We start from the raw sequence: 22,081 nt of genomic DNA on the forward strand, positions 1-22,081 counted from the left end.
CTAGCTGGTCACTACACGACGCAATGAACGCCGCAGAAGAATGAATAATTGTTAACAGTAATGGAATCGTAATACGAGTGTCAAAAAATTGCTTCCCCTATGGTCAGCTCTATTGGAGATGGTGTGTTGGAAAGTCATCATTTAGATATCGTGTGTAACAGTCGCCGGGGAAAGAAGGATGATTGGTAATCTGACTGATATCGCGAACAGTTAATTTGTTGGGAATGTCGTCGATGAGCTGGTTTGATTTGATGTGCTGTTGAGAATTTTGATCATTTCCATTGTTTGTTAGAACGATGAGTGACATTTCAAATGGGGATTGTTAGTGGGAATCTTTGGGCCAACAATTGAAGAGGTTGAGTTTTGCCCAATAATTTAATTCAGGTTACAAGTGATGGTAGCATATTGGTTTCTTGTTTTCAATTTTTTGTCCTTCCTATTTCCGTTTCATGTGTGATTAATTTTGAGTCACTCGTTTACGATAAAATTCAAGCTTGTATTGAATCTATTGAACTAAAAGTAAATAAGGAAGTAAAAATAAAATTTTTCATTACGAACATTCATTTAGTGGAAAGGATAGAATCCCTATTAAAGTTATTTACACGAGTAGTTTTACAAGGAAAGGTATTCAAAAGTGACAATCGCAAGGATAAGTGTTTTTCAGTAGTGTCAGAGGTAACAAAACAAGGTAAGTTATTTGTCGTAATTATATCAAGTTACAGAACAATTTAATTAAATACTGGAAATAGTTTCAATAAGAATCTCAATTGAGTAACATAATAAATGTTCAAATGTGTGTGAAATCTTATGGGACTTAACTGCTAAGGTCATCAGTCCCTAAATTATCCTAAGGAGAAACACACACACCCATGTCTGAGGGAGGACTCGGACCTCCGCCGGGACCAGCCGCACAGTCCATGACAGCAACATAAAAATATCTTCGCTAAGTAGAAGGGTATTTGAACCGTTTGAAGAAATAAACACAATAAGCGTAAAAATATAAAAGAGATCAGAGATCATAGTGAGGCATGGCGCCGTATATCGCTTCTGTCTAGAGCCTATAAATCTAGAAAATGGCTCAAGCGTGCACAGTGACAGATGGTCTGGGGCAGTTTCAGCCGAGTACGTAGCTCTAATGAAAATTAGACTGCTAGACTGCTGGAGGACAGTAGCGGACAGGACTAAACGGGAGCTTATTATATAGTTAAGAATTTTGACCACCAGAGGCCAACAGTGCACAGAGGCATTCAGGAGACAGGTCAAGAGAATGATTTCGTGAATTGTTATATTTATTTTTTGAAGGCTTTTTTTATATATGTTTCTGCACTTTGGTATATGCTTTTAGTAGTATGAATGATGCGCAAACATGGTCTGAATGTAGATCGTTGTTCTACTGATGAACGCTGTACGAACCAGCGTGAGAAATTTTTAAAACAGTGTGAATGTAGACGACGGGGTATTTTGTACCATAATATGTTTAAGTAAGTTTATGGTAAAAGGAAAGTTAATTCGAGCGCAAATGAAAGTAGTTAATAACGTTAAGTATAAACAAAATATAATAATGTTACATATTTAGTTCGGGAAAAAGCACAGTTCGAAAGTGTTTTACTTGCTGAACGGTTAGTCATAAAAAGCGGGCTAACGCGGGAGAATAATGTTTTTCTATTGGCCTTAAAGAATACTCACCAATCAGAATGGAGTATTCTTCGCGGTCTTTTCTCTTGGAGAAAGAGAATGCTTACAGCAGTCTAAGGCAGTCGGAGCCCAGTCTTTCAATGGTACGTTCGTGTGTATTAAGAGCTCCGAAGGAAGTTATAATTTTCCGGTTTTAGTTGTGCTACATGTTTCAAAATTGTTTTAAAGTGAAGGCCTATTTATTCCGGTGTGTTTTTTCACAAAGTACGGATTTTTTAACTAATTTTGTCTATGATAACTGGCTCTGAGCACTATGGGACTTAACTTCTGAGGTCATCAGTCCCCTTGAACTTAGAACTACTTAAACCTAACTAACCTAAGGACATCACAAACACCCATGTCCGAGGCAGGATTCGAATCTACGACCGTAGCGGTCGTACGGTTCCACACTGTAGCGCCTAGAACCGCTCGGCCACACTGGCCGGCCAGTCTATGAGAAAAGACAGTAATTCCGCATGGCATATTCAGCAGATCGGTGGCTACAAACTTGGGTGCATTAGACACCGATAAACGTAATAGTATGGCGAGCATTTTCATAGAAGAACAATCCCTGCTTAGTAGCTGTTCAGATATCGGGAAACACGTTGCCATCAACTTGCTAACGTGAATGAAAAGATTTGTGCACAACTGTGTTAAGATTAGCACGGACTTGGCAGTGAACGTGTACATTATCAAGTTTCAGAATATACCGAAGTTTTGCCAGTATTTCCACCTTCCATTCAAAATTAAGACCTTTTCCCGAGTTGCAGTACGATAGGTTTCAGATCGGCTTTCCTACCGGCGATCTGCTGCGACGAGTTCACAAGTAGGTGCAGGTAATAGACGAAAGAAACCGAGGCGCCGCAATAGGAGTAAATATCGCTGATTCATAGTAAAATTATAACTCTGAGTGCATCTGTCGGAATTCAAGTAATAAGATAACAAGTTTTGAAATTACTATTTGAGAATTCTCTTTAACCGATAGTAACGGTAAGTAACTACAATTGATAATTATAAAGTGTGTTAATGTGCGCAGAGTTTAATGAATTAATTTAATGCTCTCCGTTGTACAATATATCATTGATCGGGTCAATTCTAGGGTCCAATCGTCGGATTTGATCAATGACGTCGTACCTAAAGCAGAGACGCTACATAGAGGTAATCTTTGAAAGCGACTGATAATATTCGTTTGAACAATGACGTCATACCTAAGGCAGAGACGCTACACGGAGACAATATTTGAAAGCGACTGATAATATTCGTAAACAAACGAATGTAGCATACAATAAAATTACAAACACAGTTCACGTGATTACTTGCTTATCCACAAGGTATACCGACAAGAATTAAAGGTAACGAAATTAAGAAATAACAGAAAAAGAGAAGTTCACACGTACATATCAATGCTACTGATGACAGAAGGACCTACGTATGTAATATATGTATACCAGACTTCCGTTGACCTCTATATATGTGCACTGGTAACAAAAAGGTGGAAATAGACGTAAGTTACATTTGTAACCTGTACATCAATTCAACTACACTGAGACAAGAAGACGACACATGAACAATTTGTACCCCGTACGTGACTGGTACAGTTTTGTTCTTGCCTTGGAGGCTAATAGTATCCCATTCGTTACATGAGCTATATAGCTGAATGCAACATTTGTATCTTGCTCTCCAATTGACATATATAGTGTCAGTGTGAAGGCGAAGTGAAGAACGGGATAAAAATTGTAGTTGTGTGAGGGGTTACGGAAGTACACATCCGAAAATGTCGTACTGATACTAGTGTTGGGTAACGAAAGAAGACATCTGAGAAATTTCTGTTACGTACTTCGCAACACGAAAATACACATATTGGTGGAATAAAACAGTGAAATACGTCAAAATAGCGAAATACAGTGAAAGAAGCAAATGGAAAAGTGAACTTACAACAAGGAAATATCGAGGAATAACCGAAGCTGGCCTAGGCAGACAGTAACGAAAATCACATACCCACACTCTCAACAAACACAACATTACGAAACCTCTCTCTCTCTTTCTCTCTCTCTCTCTTCTTCCCTCCGTCTCCCACACATACACGCAGACACACACACACTCTCATTCTCCAACACACCCCCCCCCCCCCCAATTGTGAAATTAGCTGAATTGTTTGGGACGGTACATTTTGCCAACATGTCTAATAAAACATTTAAACGGGCAATATGTCCGCGGAATACTTTGTCTCCATGGGTATGTGATTTTCGTTCCTGTCTGTCTAGGCGAGCTTCGGTTATTCCTCGATATTTCGTTGTGGTAAGTTCACTTTTCCATTTGCTTCTTTCACTGTATTTCGCTATTTTGACGTATTTCACTGTTTTATTCCACCAATATGTGTATTTTCGTGTTGCGAAGTACGTAACAGAAATTTCTCAGATGTCTTCTTTCGTTTCCCAGCACTAGTATCAATACGATATTTTCGAATGTGTGCTTGCGAAACCCCCGACACAACTACAATTTTTATCCCGTCCTTCACTTGGCCTTCAACTGACACTATATATGTCAATTGGAGAGCAAGATACAAATCTTGCGTACAGCTATTTAGCTCATGTAACGAATGGGATACTTTTAGCCTCCAAGGCAAGAACAAAACTGTACCAGTGACGCACGGGATACAAATTTGTACATGAGTCGTCTTCTTGTCTCCGTGTAGTTGAATTAATGTTCAGGTTGCAAATGTAACTTACGTCTATTTCCGCCTTTTTGTTACCAGTGCACATATATAGAGGTCAACGGAAGTATGATATACATATATTACATACGTAGGTCCTTCTGTCATCAGTAGCACTGATATGTACGTAAGAAAAGACTGTTATTAATAGCGGAGACGAAATAAAAAAACACATCTAGAATTTGTATACCGTGTTCCATGTAGGGTTTACTGAACCGGAGGAAACATCGTTCAAGTGAAGAACACGACAGTAATGCTAGTGAAAACGAAGATATCGACTTACGACAAACTCGTATTCCGTACTGTGCTTAGGCAACACACTTCGAATGAGTTTTTAATTTGTATGGGGTATTTCATTTACGGTTTAGTGAAGCAGGGGATGCATAGTTCAAGTGAACAACAGGACAGCAATGCTAGTTGAAGCTAAGAATTCGACGTACGCTGAACTTGTATCCCGTACTGCACTTAAGCAATACAGTTCGAAAGAGTTTCGAGGTACAACTGACATACATGTAACGTGATGTATTCTTTGCTAGTAATATATTTCATTCATTTCTGTCCATTGTATTTTGCGGAGAAATACTAAGATACAAACACGCGATATCGATAACGTGGAAACTACTGGCTCTTGCCGGCCGCGGTGGCCTCGCGGTTCTAGGCGCGCAGTCCGAAACCGTGAGACTGCTACGGTCGTAGGTTCGAATCCTGCCTGGGGCATGGATGTGTGTGATGTCCTTAGGTTAGTTAGGTTTAAGTAGTTCTAAGTTCTAGGGGACTGATGACCACAGCAGTTGAGTCCCATAGTGCTCAGAGCCATTTTCTACTGGCTCTTATATAAGTGAAGTACAGTTTTTCTCTCTCGCGTTCCTTTGTTTCTGAATATTCTTCTCAGCTCTTTCATCATTGTAATACATGCTCTCAGGCGAATTCTGATGTCATTGGTCAAAGCCGACGGGTTGTATCGCCTGCTAAACTAGACCCCTTCTTACCAGAGATGAATTTTTTTTAAAATTCTTGTTCTTAATTATTTTCGTTATCTACAGTTCGTTTTGATATAATTCATGACTAAGTAAATAACTGCGTGAATGTCATTGTAATTTTATCGTGTGCTACATTTGTTTCTTTGCGAGTATGATCCGTTGCTTTCATCGATTGGCTATACGTATCGTCTTTGACTTTGGTATGACGTCATTGCTCAAAGCCGACGAGTGAAATCGGACACTAACATTTATCCTATCGATCGACAGAATTTATTTGTGATAAAGACCAGCACTAACAGAAGTTACGTCGCACAAAGGAATTAAGAAATATCTTAACCTATTGGAAACTTCAGATGTGCCTTTTAGGAGTGCCATAGGTTGCACAATACTGCGGGAAAATAATTTCAGTAAGATTTGTTGACATGATGATTACTGTAGCGACGTCCTGTATGATAGAATTAGAGTTCGCGATTAAGACTTATTTAACAAGTGCCATGGACACAAGGTTTACTTAACTAACATTTATCAGAGAATATCCTGGTTCGGACACGTAATACCTATTTACCACTTCCAACGTGCCTTAATTTTACTGACAGGAACAGTTAATTGCATTCATAATAGTTTGCCGTTTTATGCAAGTACTGGCGGTGCAGGCCTTGCTCTTGTGCTATAGCAGATGCGTTAATTGCGCGTCAAGAGGACGCAAACGCAATAAACAATCCTGGATTAAAATTTAACTTTCTATTCGTACTGCGGACGAGGTGTTGCGAACCATAAAAGCAAGGCTGCAGTCTTACTGACAGGTTAGCATAGCATCTCACCACGACACAGTACAGGTTCTACAATGAGATTGTTTTCTCAATCTTTAGCACAGATCTCAGTCAGTCAGGAGGCATATTGCGTAGTGATTGACTCTAATATATCACTACTACTCATAGTCTTTTAGGGAAGCGTCCAAGAGTTCTCCTCCACACGCTTACTGCTATGTCACATCTCGATTACACTCTAAGTTTAAATGGAGATATCGCATGAGACCATATACACTCCTGGAAATTGAAATAAGAACACCGTGAATTCATTGTCCCAGGAAGGGGAACTTTATTGACACATTCCTGGGGTAAGATACATCACATGATCACACTGACAGAACCACAGCCACATAGACACAGGCAACAGAGCATGCACAATGTCGGCATTAGTACAGTGTATATCCACCTTCCGCAGCAATGCAGGCTGCTATTCTCCCATGGAGACGATCGTAGAGATGCTCGATGTAGTCCTATGGAACGGCTTGCCATGCCATTTCCACCTGGCGCCTCAGTTGGACCAGCGTTCGTGCTGGACGTGCAGACCGCGTGAGACGACGCTTCATCCAGTCCCAAACATGCTCAATGGGGGACAGATCCGGAGATCTTGCTGGCCAGGGTAGTTGACTTACACCTTCTAGAGCACGTTGGGTGGCACGGGATACATGCGGACGTGCATTGTCCTGTTGGAAAATCAAGTTCCCTTGCCGGTCTAGGAATGGTAGAACGATGGGTTCGATGACGGTTTGGATGTACCGTGCACTATTCAGTGTCCCCTCGACGATCACCAGAGGTGTACGGCCAATGTAGGAGATCGCTCCCCACACCATGATGCCGGGTGTTGGCCCTGTGTGCCTCGGTAGTATGCAGTCCTGATTGTGGTGCTCACCTGCATGGCGCCAAACACGCATACGTCCATCATTGGCACCAAGGCAGAAGCGACTCTCATCGCTGAAGACGACACGTCTCCATTCGTCCCTCCATTCACGCCTGTCGCGACACCACTGGAGGCGGGCTGCACGATGTTGGGGCGTGAGCGGAAGACGCCCTAACGGTGTGCGGGACCGTAGCCCAGCTTCATGGAGACGGTTGCGAATGGTCCTCGCCGATACCCCAGGAGCAACAGTGTCCCTAATTTGCTGGGAAGTGGCGGTGCGGTCCTCTACGGCACTGCGTAGGATCCTACGGTCTTGGCGTGCATCCGTGCGTCGCTGCGGTCCGGTCCCAGGTCGACGGTCACGTGCACCTTCCTCCGACCACTGGCGACAACATCGATGTACTGTGGAGACCTCACGCCCCACGTGTTGAGCAATTCGGCGGTACGTCCACCCGGCCTCCCGCATGCCCACTATACGCCCTCGCTCAAAGTCCGTCAACTGCACATACGGTTCACGTCCACGCTGTCGCGGCATGCTACCAGTGTTAAAGACTGCGATGGAGCTCCGTATGCCACGGCAAACTGGCTGACATTGACAGCGGCGGTGCACAAATGCTGCGCAGCTAGCGCCATTCGACGGCCAACACCGCGGTTCCTGGTGTGTCCGCTGTGCAGTGCGTGTGATCATTGATTGTACAGCCCTCTCGCAGTGTCCGGAGTAAGTATGGTGGGTCTGACACACCGGTGTCAATGTGTTCTTTTTCCCATTTCCAGGAGTGTAGTATCGAGATTTCATACCGAATTTTTGTCGTAGCTCTGACGATTTATGAGAGACGGATTCGTGGTAGAATCTTATCGTATAGCGTCTGCTAATATTACTGTAATGAGTACAAGTGCGAGGTGTTCTTGCTGCTGAATAGTGCTCTATTTGTTAATAAGACTTTATGCAGCAGCTCACAGGCCTGTAATACAAATGCTTCAGGCACAGTCGACTCGCCACCTGTAGAGAGAGAGAAAGAATAACGAAAATAAATACAGCCTTCCAGACATTGATTAAACTCACCTGTTGCAAAGAAATAACACTGATTATATGTACTATCGCAAAAAATGAAGAACAATCAGGATAAGTATATATATTACCGATATATGAAAGCATATTCACGGCCAAACTTAGGGTGACTATTGTTTAAAATGCGACGTCAGAGAGATGGAGTGAAAATTGAATGATGGTCGGCATTGAATGATACTGTGTGCTAGTTTGTAGCAGATAATGTTCGACGCAGAACGATGGTCAACGTGGAATGATATTCAACGACACTTGCGTCAGATATGACCTCAATTCACGACAGACACCCGAGAGGACATTCACAAGGTCCGCAAGAAACTTCAGCTGGGCCGTACGGCGCGGCTATCGACTAGTGATGCCGTGGCTCCTGTCAGATGCGCCACCCAGAACTTGCAGCACTCGGGATTTCAGCGCCACCTTCCAGCTTAAAGGCTTCGCAGGTAACTCCCCAGGGCGTATGTCTATACCTCCTGCACAAATGTTTCCCGCAGACTCTTCTGCCTTGCGGCAGTTATGTGCGAAGGAGAGGCTGAGTGGTATCGTGTGGAACTGCTGCTGCAGCTCACGCGACAGACCTGCCCTCAATGCCCAGCGCGCGAGAGAAATCTGTCGTAAGAAATACGACGTGTGGTAACCTGCCAGCGCTCCTGGAGCGGTGCAGTAACAATGTTTCTGTTCGAAGCTGTCAGCAGAGATCGGGAAGCAGCATCCATCGGCAATTCCATCGACACAGCAGCCACATACGTACCTGACACAATGAGCTTTTACATATCGGTTACTTCAGTGACAGTTCTGAGCCAGATGCCTTGTAGTGTGCTAGTTGCAATCTACAGGATGCGTGTCTATGATCTGTAAGTGAAGTTTAGATGAAATATTTCTGTGATATTTGCTGTATGTTTGCATCATCAGCAGTGCATTTAGATGTATATCATTTTCTGTGATCTGCATGTGATTAGGGATCCGCCGACAGAATAACACTTCCACTTTCCACGCTAACGGCTCAGTTTTTCCTGCTAATTTTGGAAGGAGGAAAAAACCGTGACAGCACAATTTTGGATCCCCTCAGGTACCAATACTGTGAAAGAGTCTACCTGCGATCAGAAAATATTGGGGCAGAAGGTGGCATTGTGTTCTTCCAACAGGATAACACTTGCCCTTCCCCCCAATAAGGAGAAAAAAGAACCCTATGTCCCTCCACAGCACAGATTGAACTTTTCCACTAATTTCCAGTGGGAGGCGGTGAAAAGAAGGGGCAGGGGGTCGTACTGTGAACTACACCAGTCGGCTCCCACTCAGTCTCAGCCAAAATTCCACACTGTTATATAAATAGCCCGACAGGTTTGAACTGGCAACTGACCTTGATTAGGGGGAGGGGGAAAACCAACATCACAATTTCGAGCACATTCTGGAGACGGTATTGTGAACTAGCTCAGTCAATCTGGATTGTGGATGAGAACAGGTTGCTACAACCCTTTCTGTTTGGCTGCAGGCAGAACTATTATTATTTCAGGCTATTACTGCTATCAGTGTGCTGTCCACCAAACAATGCAGCACCTAAGAATAATGTTACCTACCTGCCAGGCCAGTGGTAATCGCCTCTTTGGCCACCAGACCTTCGGCGGCCCTGCAGTAACCTGTTAGCGGTCTCAGTGCAATCCAGTAATGGTGTTTCTGTTCAGAACTGTCAGCAGTCACGGCCCTCGCCGCAATGCGGTAGCGGTGTTTTGTAGCACCATGAATCTGATCGCAGCTGTGCAAGTATTATTATAAATGCCATTAGTGGTGCATGTTAGCTGTGTTGGTGTACTGTCTTCAAGATCTTTATAGGTGGAGTTCAGGGGTTATTTTTAGTATCTTTTTCGTAGTATCTTAATAGACAGTGCTGTTTCTTTGCAACATGTTTAGATTTTTGTAGAGGAGGTTGTGTTACCATGTTTCGCCACATGTTATTGGATCTGCAGCTGTACTTTTGATTTATTAGATTGATGATCTCTAACAGTGCCACTATCTAATTCAGACATTTAGTTTCTGGTTACGGCAATTTCAGGTACTAGTGGAAAATTCTTCCTACATAATGCTCGTAATTCCACAAATTAAGAAAAAACCACCCTATGTCCTTCGACACCAACGATTTAGGATGGATTGAGCTTTTCTTGCCAAGTCCTAGGTGGGGGAGGGGAGGGGAGGATAGGAGGTGGGAATGGGAGGGTTCAGGGGATGGGTAAGTGGGGAGAGGGATGAGGCAAGTGGGGAAAACCTACGACATCATCTGGTGGTGCCACATCTACTAACGCCATATTGAATAAATTTTGCTGCAGTTTAGAGTGTCGTAGCTCTCCCCCTCTACTAGCATCATGCAGCTGAGGAGTAAAGATGGCAGCGATTCCGCTAATGTGCTGACTGCAGCATAAGGTGACACTTTGCAATGCAGACTAGTCACTGCTTGGCAGTGCACAACAGGGTGTCTAGAATAACGTCATGAACCCAGCTTGGATGAGATGGCTCGCGGCAGCAGCAGTGTCTGCCTGCAGGAGCAGACATAGTGAGCAATAAGTTTACCTGCACTGGCCATAGCCGGAGCTTGGACCAGAATCGGTGCAAACCAAGTCACCTATGCCACAGCAGCCCTTCTTTTCCATTGCATTAACAATATCACTACTGTAGTTCCTATACTGTGCTGGACTATAGGATAATTACGCGATGCCTTCGGCGCAGCACTTTCACATCAGCACATGTAAATTTGCAAGGCCAGCCCAAACTGACCCTTTTCTGCAGCCCCTTGCACTAGCCGCACAAGATCAATTTTACTCAGCCGTGCCTACTAAAGTATTTGTGACACAACAATGTTAAAACAATGATGAAGATTCATAATTAACACTATCTGCACGTATATGTCGACATGCTATTAGATTAAACCCAGCATTATTACCCTCACAGTATTACATAAGTTACTAGCAAAATGTCTAAACATTCTCACATTCTGCTTTACAATATGAAAATAGTTAGGTTAAAATTAGGAAAGGCACTTGACCATGTAGAGAAAAGAGCATCCCTCCATCCACCACTGTTCTTTCATGCAAATATTTTACTTTAACAGTTTAATATGAACTATAGTTAGGACCATTAACATGTATAATCATTTATAGTCATTATCTGGGAGGATTAGGAGAGGAAATGGATAACTCATACGGCCTTCACACTGACTGTGGGGCATTTGGATATCTGTATTTTATAAAAGCGTCTGTATCTTTTGAAATATAGTTTATTGTAGTGTTTCCAAACATCATCAACTTTCATTTGACACTACAAGTGATGTGATCGCTTCAATGATTTAATTGTTAATAATTTCTATTTTCCATACTAATATTCATAATTCCTAACTGTTGTAACTTTCTTAATCATGTCGTAGAACCATACTTAAAGTTACAGTGAGTTCGTATCAGCACTGATTTTTATGATGCATTTAGTTTTATTGTGTCATGCTTGTAAGATTTGTAACCCAGTTTCTTTGAAAATGCAATATCCATTTTATTTTTCGTTCACTGTAGTCGTCATTGCTTATTCATTAACTACGTCATCCATACCTGCATGGATTCGTCGAGGAAAACTTCGTACCCTCCGATCACTCTGTTTACGTGCAGGCAGCCCTGCTTGGCCCTAGCGCTGACCACCGACACAGTTGATGCCACCTCCACCAGCTCTGGCTCTCCGAACGGCTACTCGTAACGTCACACTTCACTTTTATTTCCATTTGCAAACGTTGTACGAGAAAAACGACTGTCGACATATCACCGTACTCTCGACTTTCGCGAGATAACTCCAAATGTTCAGTCCGCAGCTCGTAGTATAGTGGCTAGCATTGCTACATCTGTATCACGGGGTCCCGGGTTCGATTCCCGGCTGGGTTGGGGATTTTCTCTGCCTGGGGACTGGGTGTTTGTGTTGTCTGCATCAATTCATCGCCATTCATGAAAGTGTCTAGATTGGACTGTGTACAGATTGGGAATTTGTACGGGTACTGATGACCCCGCGGTTGAGCGCCCCACAAACCAATCATCATCATAATCATCGTCATCATCCAAATGTTCAAACGTGTGTTAATTCCTAAGGGACCAAACTGCTGAGGTCATCGGTCCCTAGACATACACACTACGTAAACTAATTTATGCTAAGAACAAAACACACACACACACACACACACACCCATGTTCGAGGTTGGTCCCGAACCTCTAGCGAGATAATTCCAGGAAATGTAACAAAAAACCTCTGTGAGTCACAGCACTTTCCACTGGACTACGTTTCCAGACTAACTGAGAGAGTATTAACGGGTTAGTTCCAGTACTCACCCTTAGGGGATCTGTAGTGATGACCGTAACTTGGTGTCCCCGCCTGGCAAGTTCGAGCCCAATGAGGCGGAAGGGCGTTTGGTGGCTTATGGAAGGCGTCGGGATGATGCCCAGAATCCTTGCCGCTTGCGACGCACCAGCTGCCAGCACCAGAACAACTGCCAGCACTGTGCACGGTCTCATGGCAGCTGCGTACCTGAATGCACAGATGGAGCACAGCGTTCCAACTCATCCAGATTATGTGACCGAGACACAACAGCAAGTGACGGAAAGGAATCGTATTGGAGTCCTCTGCCGCTACTTGCTACAATAACTTGACATTTAATTGTCAAAATCAGACAACAGTTTGTCACACTAATAGTTGTTTATTTTTACCGGTCTCTGGCATAGACCTGTTACAGGTAAAATGAAAGTTAGTTAGTAATAAACAAGTGTTAGTTGAACAAAACACAGTTTATTACCTCGCGGTATTGGAACTAATTTTCGTCACTGAGAGTTGTTGTTGTTGTTGGTGAGGTCTTCCGTCCTGAGACTTCTTCATCTCCCAGTACCTACTACAACCTACATCCTTCTGAATCTACTTAGTGTATTCATCACTTGGTCTCCCTCTACGATATTTACCCTCCACGCTGCCCTCCAATACTAGATTGGCGATCCCTTGATGCCTCAGAACATATCTTACCAAACGATCCCTTCTTCTAGTCAAGTTGTGCCACAAACTCCTCTTCTCCCCAATTCTATTCAATACCTCCTTATTAGTTATGTGATCTACCCATCTACAGCATTCTTCTGTAGCACCACATTTCGAAAGCATCTATCCTCTTCTTGTCCAAACTATTTATCGTCCATGTTTCACTTCCATACATGGCTACGTTCCATACAAATACTTTCAGAAACGACTTCCTGGCGCTTAAATCTATACTCGACGTTAACAAATTTCTCTTCTTCAGAAACACTCTCCTTGCCATTGCTAGTCTACACTTTATATCCTCTCTACTTCGACTATAATCAGTTATTTTGCTCCCCAAATAGCAATACTCATTTACTGCTTTAAGTGTCTCATTTCCTAATGTAATTCCCTCAGCATCACCCGACTTAATTCGACTACATTCCATTATCCTCGTTTTGCTTTTGTTGATGTTCATCTTATATCCTCCTTTCAAGACACTGTCCATTCCATTCACTGAGTGTATGTTTACTAAATAGGAGTTACTGATGTGTTAAAATACATGGGAAGCCATCGGAACAAGATCCCCACTTTCGCTTTCTTCGTCTCAATTAATAAGTACAACAGACAAAGACGCAAACTACTGATTTATTAATGATTTTGTAAATGACAATTACGAAATTAAATTTATGAAAACGTGCCACGAGATTCTAATAACACATTGCGTTTTGAAATTACTCATTCTGCGACGACATTTCATACGCTAGCAATAACGTTAAAAATTATTCGGGCACGCAGCTGAACACATATTACGGCACCTTTACACTGAGGTGACAAAAGTCATGAGATACCTCCCAATATCGTGTCGGACCTCCTTTTGCCTGGCGTAGTACAACAGGTCCACGTGGCATAAACAAGTCGTTGGAAGTAACCTGCAGAAATATTGAGCTATGCTATCCCTACATCCGTCCATAATTTCGAAACTGTTGCCGGTTCAGGATTTTGTGCACGAAATGTTCTCTCAATTATGTCCCTTAGATGTACGATGGGAATCGTATCAGGCGGTCTGTGTGGCAAAATCTTACGCTCGAATTGTCCAGAATGTTTTTCAAACGAGTTACGAACAACGCTGGCTCGTTTACATGAGATCGTTATTTGAGAACATGAAGTGATGAATGGCTGCAAATGGTTCCCAAGGAGCCGAACTATACCGTTTCCAGTCAATGATCGGTTCAGTTGGACCAGAGTACCTAGTCCATTCATCGTAAACCCAGCCCACACCATTATGCATCCATCACCACCTGACACAGTGCCTCGTTGACAACTTGTGTCCATGGCTTTAGGGGTCCGCGCCACACTCGAAGATGACACCAGCTCTTATCAACTGAAATCGCAACTCATCAGACCAGGGGGTTTTCAAGTAGTCTGGGATCCAACTGATATTGTCACTACCCCAGGAGAGGCTATGTACATCGTGTCGTGCTGTCAGCAAAGGCAATAGCGCCGGTTGTCTGTTGCCATAGCCTATTAACGCCAGATTTAGCTGGGATACGTCCATCGTACGCCCCACATTGATTTTTGCAGTTATTTCACGCAGTGTTGCTTATCTGTTAGCACTGACAACTATAAACAAACGCAGCTACTGTTGGATGTTAAACGAAGGCCGTTGGCCACTGCGTTGTCCGTTGTGAGAGGTAATGCCTGAAATTTTGTATTCTCGGCACCCTCTTGACACTGTGGATCTCGAAATACTGAATTCCCCAATGATCTCCGCAAGGGAATGTCCCATGCGTCTACCTACAACTACCTTTCCGCGTTCAAAAAATGTTAATTACCATCGTGCAGCCATAATCAAGTTAGAAATCTTTTCACATGAATCGCCTGAGTACAAATGACAGCTCCGTCAAAGTGCCGCCCTTTTATACTTTGTGTTCGTGATACTACCACCATCTGTATAAGTGCATATCGTTTCCCATGACTTTTGTCACGTCAGTTTATCTTAACGACCGGCTGACTCTCAACTACAACCACAATTGCCGCACTGCGTGCCCAAACGACCAACATATCTCGTTGTTGTAGCTGGAAATGTTTAGACACACAGTGTCACTGCTCACAGAGCCTATATTTGTTCTTCTAACGAAAGAATCACAAAATTTCGACCTTGGATTCCCTACGCGTATGTGAATACCAAGGGTGGAAATTGAAAACAAACCCCTATCGAAGCATTCAAGTCGACCAAGAAAGATTACATGTAGCGGGAAATGTCATTCAGACGTTAAATGGTGGCATGCCTATAACTAATTTATATATTAAATACTTAACATAATTGTAACCTGCTCTCCAGCGCCATCTGTCGAAGATTTTGTGAACTTTTTTTTTGTTCTAGTAAAACCCCATGTCATTCCAAGCATGCGTGTTAATTTTGACCTCTCTATCTACATTATTCCGTGGTTTATTAAGTTTTCAAATTTATGCTGACATTTTGATCACCCGGTACATTGAGACCTTGTCCGTGAGTAAGACATACTATTGACGAAATTTCCATATCTTTCCTTTTTCTTCGGCGAACTGGATCAAATTGCTGCCTACATATGTATAGGTCTCACTAAACTGACGCAGTGGCGGTGGTCTAGCGGTTCTAGGCTCTCAGTCCGGAACCACGCGACTGCTACGGTCGCAGGTTCGAATCCTGCCTCGGGCATGGATGTGTGTGATGTCCTTAGGTTAGTTAGGTTTAAGTAGTTCTAAGTTGTAGGGGACTCATGCCCACAGATGTTAATTGCCATAGTGCTCAGAGCCAAACTAACGCAATGTCAACTATATGAAACTACAGCCGTTATATTTCCTGAGGTCTTCCAGTTACACAGTCCGGGTTAACGATGACGACATCCTCGTGGGTAAAATATTCCTGATGTGAAATAGTTCTCTATTCGTATCCTCGGGTGAGGACTAATTGGAAGGACGTCGTCATCAGAAAAAACAAAACTGGGATTCTACCGGGCGGATCGTGGAATGTTACATTCCTTCATAGGGTATGTAGATTAGAAAGCACAAAAACAGATATGGATAGGCTGAATTTAGATGTTGTGGGAATTAGTGTAGTTCGGTGACAGAAGGACTGGGACTACTGAGGATAAGGGTATGGAGTTGTCAACACAAAATAAAATATTGGTAATGAAGTTGTAGATGCAGTAATGAATAAGAAAATAGCAAAGTGAGTAAGCTGCTATGAAATGTACGGGATCAGATTTTGGGCAAGATATACAGGCTGTTTCCGTAAGAGCGTGCAAAAATTTAACAGAACATAAAGGACGCTCCACAGAACAATTTGAGGTAGGGAACTTGGGATCGGAGAAGTCAGCTTAAAATAAAATGATACTACAGTATACTTTTTTATTTACATTAGTTACAGTTACCTCCAAATGCCATCATTGACACTATGAACACAGCATTTGTACTGTATCTTACAAAATGTGTTGAAACTGACGGCCATCAACCTCAATGCAAGCATGACATCGACGAACAAGATTCTGAAGCACCCTGAGAAATATTCCTGGTGTGTTTCGAATATTATCGCAGGCAGCTACAGCTCTAGTAACTAATTCCATCTCCATATCCACTGGGATCTTATATGCCGATTACTTTACATATCCCCATAGGAAGTAATCAAGGGAAGTCGGGTCAGGGGACCTCGCAGGCCATGGAGTAGGACCTCTCCTTCCATTCCAGCGACCAGGAAATACAGCACTGGAATGGTTGCGGACATCCACACTGAAGTGAGGCGCTGCACTACCATGTTGTATCCTTATCCTCTCACGAACGGCGAAGGGTACGTTCTCCAACAACTGAAGTAGAACTCTTTGCACGAACTTCAAGTACAGGTGGCCATTCAGACGGCCAGGAAAAAGATATGGGCAATGAGTTTGTCGCCTACAATGCAGGCCCAGATATTCACAGAAAAAGGTGCTTGATGGTTTGACTCATCCCGCACATGGCCATTCCTGCTGTTCGAAATACCATCAAGATCAAATGATGCCTCGTCAGTACACAGCACGCCGGCCGCGGTGGTCTCGCGGTTCTAGGCGCGCAGTCCGGAACCGCGCGACTGCTACGGTCGCAGGTTCGAATCCTGCCTCGGGCATGGATGTGTGTGATGTCCTTAGGTTAGTTAGGTTTAAGTGGTTCTAAGTTCTAGGGGACTGATGACCACAGATGTAAAGTCCCATAGTGCTCAGAGCCATTTGAACTATTTGAAGTACACAGCACGATCAAGGGAAGTCTGGTCGATCAATCCATTGTTGCAGCAATCACTGACACAATGCGATCCTTGGTGCAAATTCATTCACAAGCATTGCATGTACTTGTTGTGGGTGATACGGATGTAATCGTTGTTCGTGGAGAACTCGCCACACGCTATCATCGATTTCACGTGCAATATGACGAGTACTTTTAGTGGAGTCCGCTGTGTAACACATTCCATAACCTCCTCTTCAAAAGCGGGTCCCTCGTTTCTTCTTTCCAATGAATCTGCTTCTGCATTCGTTGATCGAGAGAAATACATTCTTTGTGAGGGGTGGTTCCCATTAGGAAATCGCTTCCTCTACAACTTTTCGGCAGCGTGAGCATTGCAACCTCATATTTCCCCATACACAAGTGAGTTCTGCGAAACTGTACTGGTACTGCTCCATCGTACTGTACTGTAGGTCTCTGAGTAGCTCTGGGTAATGTATGGATGTCGTTGATTCACAACACATTCTGTTATAGGACAATGTAAATACGATACAACAAAGCCACCTTAGAGACAAGTAAGGTAAACAAAACTTGCATCATGACTTCCTAGTACTTAGGTCAAGGAAACAAAGAATGACATGTAAATAAACGGCACAATACGTGTAAATTTTTACACATGTTAGTTGTAAGTAAGCTGGAAAACAGTAATGCTAGACAAAGCAGTAGGCAAAACTTACTTCGCGATAATACAAAACGTGCTGCCCTTCTTTGAACTTTTTCTGTGTGCTCCGTCAATCCAATCTGGTAAGGATCCGACACCGCGCAGCAGTATTCTAAAAGAGGACGGGCAAGGGTAGTTTAGGCCTTAGTAGATCTGTTAAATTTTCTAAGTGTCCTGAGAATAAAACGCGGTCTTTGGTTAGCCTTCCCCATAATATTTTCTATGAGTTCCTTCTAATTTAAGTTGTTAGTAATTGTAAATACTAGGTATAGTTGAATTTACTGCTTTTAGATCTGACTGATTTATCGTGTAGCCGAAATTTAACGGATTCCTTTTAGCACTCATGTGGATGACCTCACACTTTTCGTTATTTAGGGTCAACTGCCACTTTTCGCACCAATCATATATCTTTTCTAAATTGTTTTGATTTGCTAACATCGAATATAAACTTAAGTATTAGGATGTCTTTTCTAGAGATTTTTGCCTGATCTCTGGCCTCCTGTAAGAAGTAATTTAACTGAGAGAAAAAAATTATGGCATCGCTTGACTAAGAGAATGGATCTCTTGATAGGACAAATCCTGAGGCACCACGAAATCATCAGTTTGTTAATGGAAGGAAGTCTGCTGGCTAAAATTTGTGGAGGGAGACCTGGGCTTGACTATCGTTAGCAGATTCACATGGATATACTCTGAGGCGACAAAAGAAGTGGGATTGCGATATGTACATATACAGATGGCTGTAGCAGCGCGCACACGAGGTATACAAGGGCAGAGCATTGGCGGAGCAGTCGTTTGAACTCAGATGATTCATATCTACATCTACATCTACATCTACATCTACTTGGATACTCTGCAAATCACATTTAAGTGCCTGGCAGAGGGTTCATCGAACCACCTTCACAATTCTCTATTATTCCAATATCGTGTAGCGCCCGCAAAAAACGAACACCTATATCTTTTCGTACGAGCTCTGATTTCCCTTATTTTGCCTTTCTTTTAATGATGTCCAGCCCAAAACCTGTATGATTTCAGTGAAACTCTCTCCCATATTTCGCGATAATACAAAACGTGCTGCCCTTCTTTGAACTTTTTCTGTGTGCTCCGTCAATCCAATCTGGTAAGGATCCGACACCGCGCAGCAGTATTCTAAAAGAGGACGGGCAAGGGTAGTTTAGGCCTTAGTAGATCTGTTAAATTTTCTAAGTGTCCTGAGAATAAAACGCGGTCTTTGGTTAGCCTTCCCCATAATATTTTCTATGAGTTCCTTCCAATTTAAGTTGTTAGTAATTGTAAATACTAGGTATAGTTGAATTTACTGCTTTTAGATCTGACTGATTTATCGTGTAGCCGAAATTTAACGGATTCCTTTTAGCACTCATGTGGATGACCTCACACTTTTCGTTATTTAGGGTCAACTGCCACTTTTCGCACCAATCATATATCTTTTCTAAATTGTTTTGATTTTCTGATGACTATTAGTCAATAAACGACAGCGTCATCTGCAAACAACCTACGACGGCTGCTCAGATTGTCTCCCAAATCGTTTATGTATAGGGCCTATAACACTACCTTGGGGGAACGTCAGAAATCACTTCTGTTTTACTCGATGACTTTCCGTCAATTGTGACTTCTCTGGCAGGAAATCACAAATCCAGTCACATAACTGAGACTATCATCAGCATGCAATCTCACTACGAGCCGCTTCTGTGGTACAGTGTCAAAAGCCTTCCGGAAATCGAAAAATTCGGAATCGATCTGAAATCCCTTGTCAATAGCACTCAATACTTCATACGAATAAGGAGCTAGTTGTGTTTCACAAGAACGATGTTTTCTAAACCCATGTTGACTGTGTGTCAATAGACGGTTTTCTTCGAAGTAATTCATAATGCTCGAATACAATATTTGTCCCAAAATCCTGGTGCATATCGACGTTAATAATATGGGCCTATAATTTAGTGGATTACTCCTACCACCTTTCTTGTATACTGGTGTGACCTGCGAAACTTTCCAGTCTTTAGTTATGGATTTTTCGTCGAGCGAATGGTTGTATATGATTGTTAAGTATGGAGCTAATGCATCAGGATTCTTCGAAAGGAACCCTGAAGATTTGCTTTTATTAAGTGATTAAAGTTGCTTCACTACCCCGGGGCTTTTACTTCTACGTTACTCATGTTGGCAGCTATTCTTGATTCAAATTCTGGAATATTTACTTCGTCTTCTTTTGTGAAGGCATTTCGGAAGGCAGTGTTTAGTAACTCTGCTTTTGCAGCACTGTCTTCGATAGTATCTCCATTGCTATCGCGCAGAGAAGGCATTGATTGTTTCTTGCCGCTAACATACTTCTGATACGACCTTTGTGTTTTCTGCCTGGTTTCGAGACAAAGTTTCGTTGTGGAAACTGTTGTATGCATCTCGCATCGATTAGGAACTTGTAATATGTCACAAAATCATTTTACTTTCCGAAGCAAACGAAAACGCGAGAACTGTGGCTATAAGACATTTCATTAACACACAGAAACTCAAGAAACTAAACTGGTGCTATTATAAAATTCGCTCCTTATTGGGAACTCGTAAAAGTCACAATATCGGTCACTTCCCTATTGCTGCTTGTGTCTCGGCCGGCTACTGCTGCCTGAAAAAGTTTCCGACGTTATCATGGCCACACGACGGGGATTAATAGAGCTTGAGTGCATAATGGTAGTTGGAGCAAGACATTGTATTTCGTATATTGTTGGTAAATTCCATATTCCGAGAGCTACAATGTCAAAAATACAGAATTTCAAGCAATACCTGTCACTGTGGACAACGACCGGGAGCAGAGACGTCTGCGTAAAGTTGTCAGTGCTAACAGACAAGCAACACTGCGTGAAATAACCGCAGAAATCAATATGGGAAGTACGATGAAGATATCCGCTGAAAGAGTGAGGCGAAATTTCGCCTTAATGGGGGCAGCAGACGACCGACGCGAGTCCCTTTGCTAACAGCACGAGATCGCCGCAGCGCTTCTCCTGGACTCATGGCCATATCTGTTGGACCCTAGACGAGTCTCCTGGTCAGATGAGCCAGATTTTAGTTGTTAATAGCTGATGGTAGTACTGTAGTGTGGCGCAGACGCCATGAAGCCATGGACCCGTGAACAACGCACTGTCCAAGCTGGTGGTGGCTCCTTAACGGTGTGGACTGTGTTTACATGGAATGGACTGGCTGGTTAAGCTGAACCGATCTGTAACTGGAAATGGTTCTGTACAGCTCCTGGGAACCATTTGCAGCCATTCATGGACTTCAACTCCCCAACCACGATGGAATTTTTACGGATGACAATGCACCGTGTAATCGGGCCACAGTTGTTTGCGATTGGTCTGAAGAACATTTTGGACAATTTCAGCTAAATGATCTGTCCACCCACATGGTCCTACATGAATTCAATCGAACATTTATGGGACATAATCGAGAGAACATTTCGTGCACAAAATCCTGCTCCGGCAACCCTTTTGCAATTCTGAACGGCTACGTAGGCAGCATGGCTCAATATTTCTGCAGGGGACTTCCAACGACTTGTTGAGTCCCTGCCAGATCGAGCTCCTGCACTACGCCGAACAAAAGAAGGTCCGGCACTGCATCAGGAGGTATCCCGCGACTTATAACCTTAGTGTAAGTTACTGTAGCTATGCAGAGATGAAGAGGCGTGCAGAAGACGATTAGCGTCGACAGCGGCATCAAACCAGCCATAACGACAACAACAAGTGAACTGTGCTCAAATAAATTAACTGCGCAGATCATTATGAACAATCTACATCTACAAAAGTGTGAAAAATATGGTTCAATGGTTCTGTATAACTGCCTTCAGAGAGTACTACAGGTAATGAAACATGCCCAAGTAAAGTGACGACGGTATTCACGAAATTACGGGCAGAGATATCTCTGTAGGCAGTGTCGGCTGTGAGGAAAACAGGGAGTCTAAGGGCATAAAGAAGAATTGCTTTCTAAAGAACAGAACAGCA

At 43.0% G+C, this 22,081-nt stretch overlaps 1 protein-coding gene across 4 annotated transcripts in view; it reads right to left on the minus strand.

The window, feature by feature from the left end:
* The window catches only part of LOC126341237 (UDP-glycosyltransferase UGT5-like), an 88,693-nt gene that overhangs the window by 44,918 nt on the left and 21,694 nt on the right, over positions 1-22,081 (minus strand). For 3 of the 4 annotated variants that reach the window (XM_050001760.1, XM_050001757.1, XM_050001759.1), the window contains exon 2: positions 12,463-12,658. The exons of the other annotated variant lie outside the window; for it this stretch is intronic. In XM_050001760.1, the coding sequence (XP_049857717.1) occupies positions 12,463-12,645 (183 nt within the window). In that variant the 5' untranslated portion in view covers positions 12,646-12,658. The remainder of the gene's footprint in view (positions 1-12,462; positions 12,659-22,081) is intronic. 4 annotated transcript variants of the gene reach the window in all.

This window comes from Schistocerca gregaria, chromosome 1 (assembly GCF_023897955.1).
Source record: "Schistocerca gregaria isolate iqSchGreg1 chromosome 1, iqSchGreg1.2, whole genome shotgun sequence".
NCBI classification, from domain to species: Eukaryota; Metazoa; Arthropoda; class Insecta; order Orthoptera; family Acrididae; genus Schistocerca; species Schistocerca gregaria.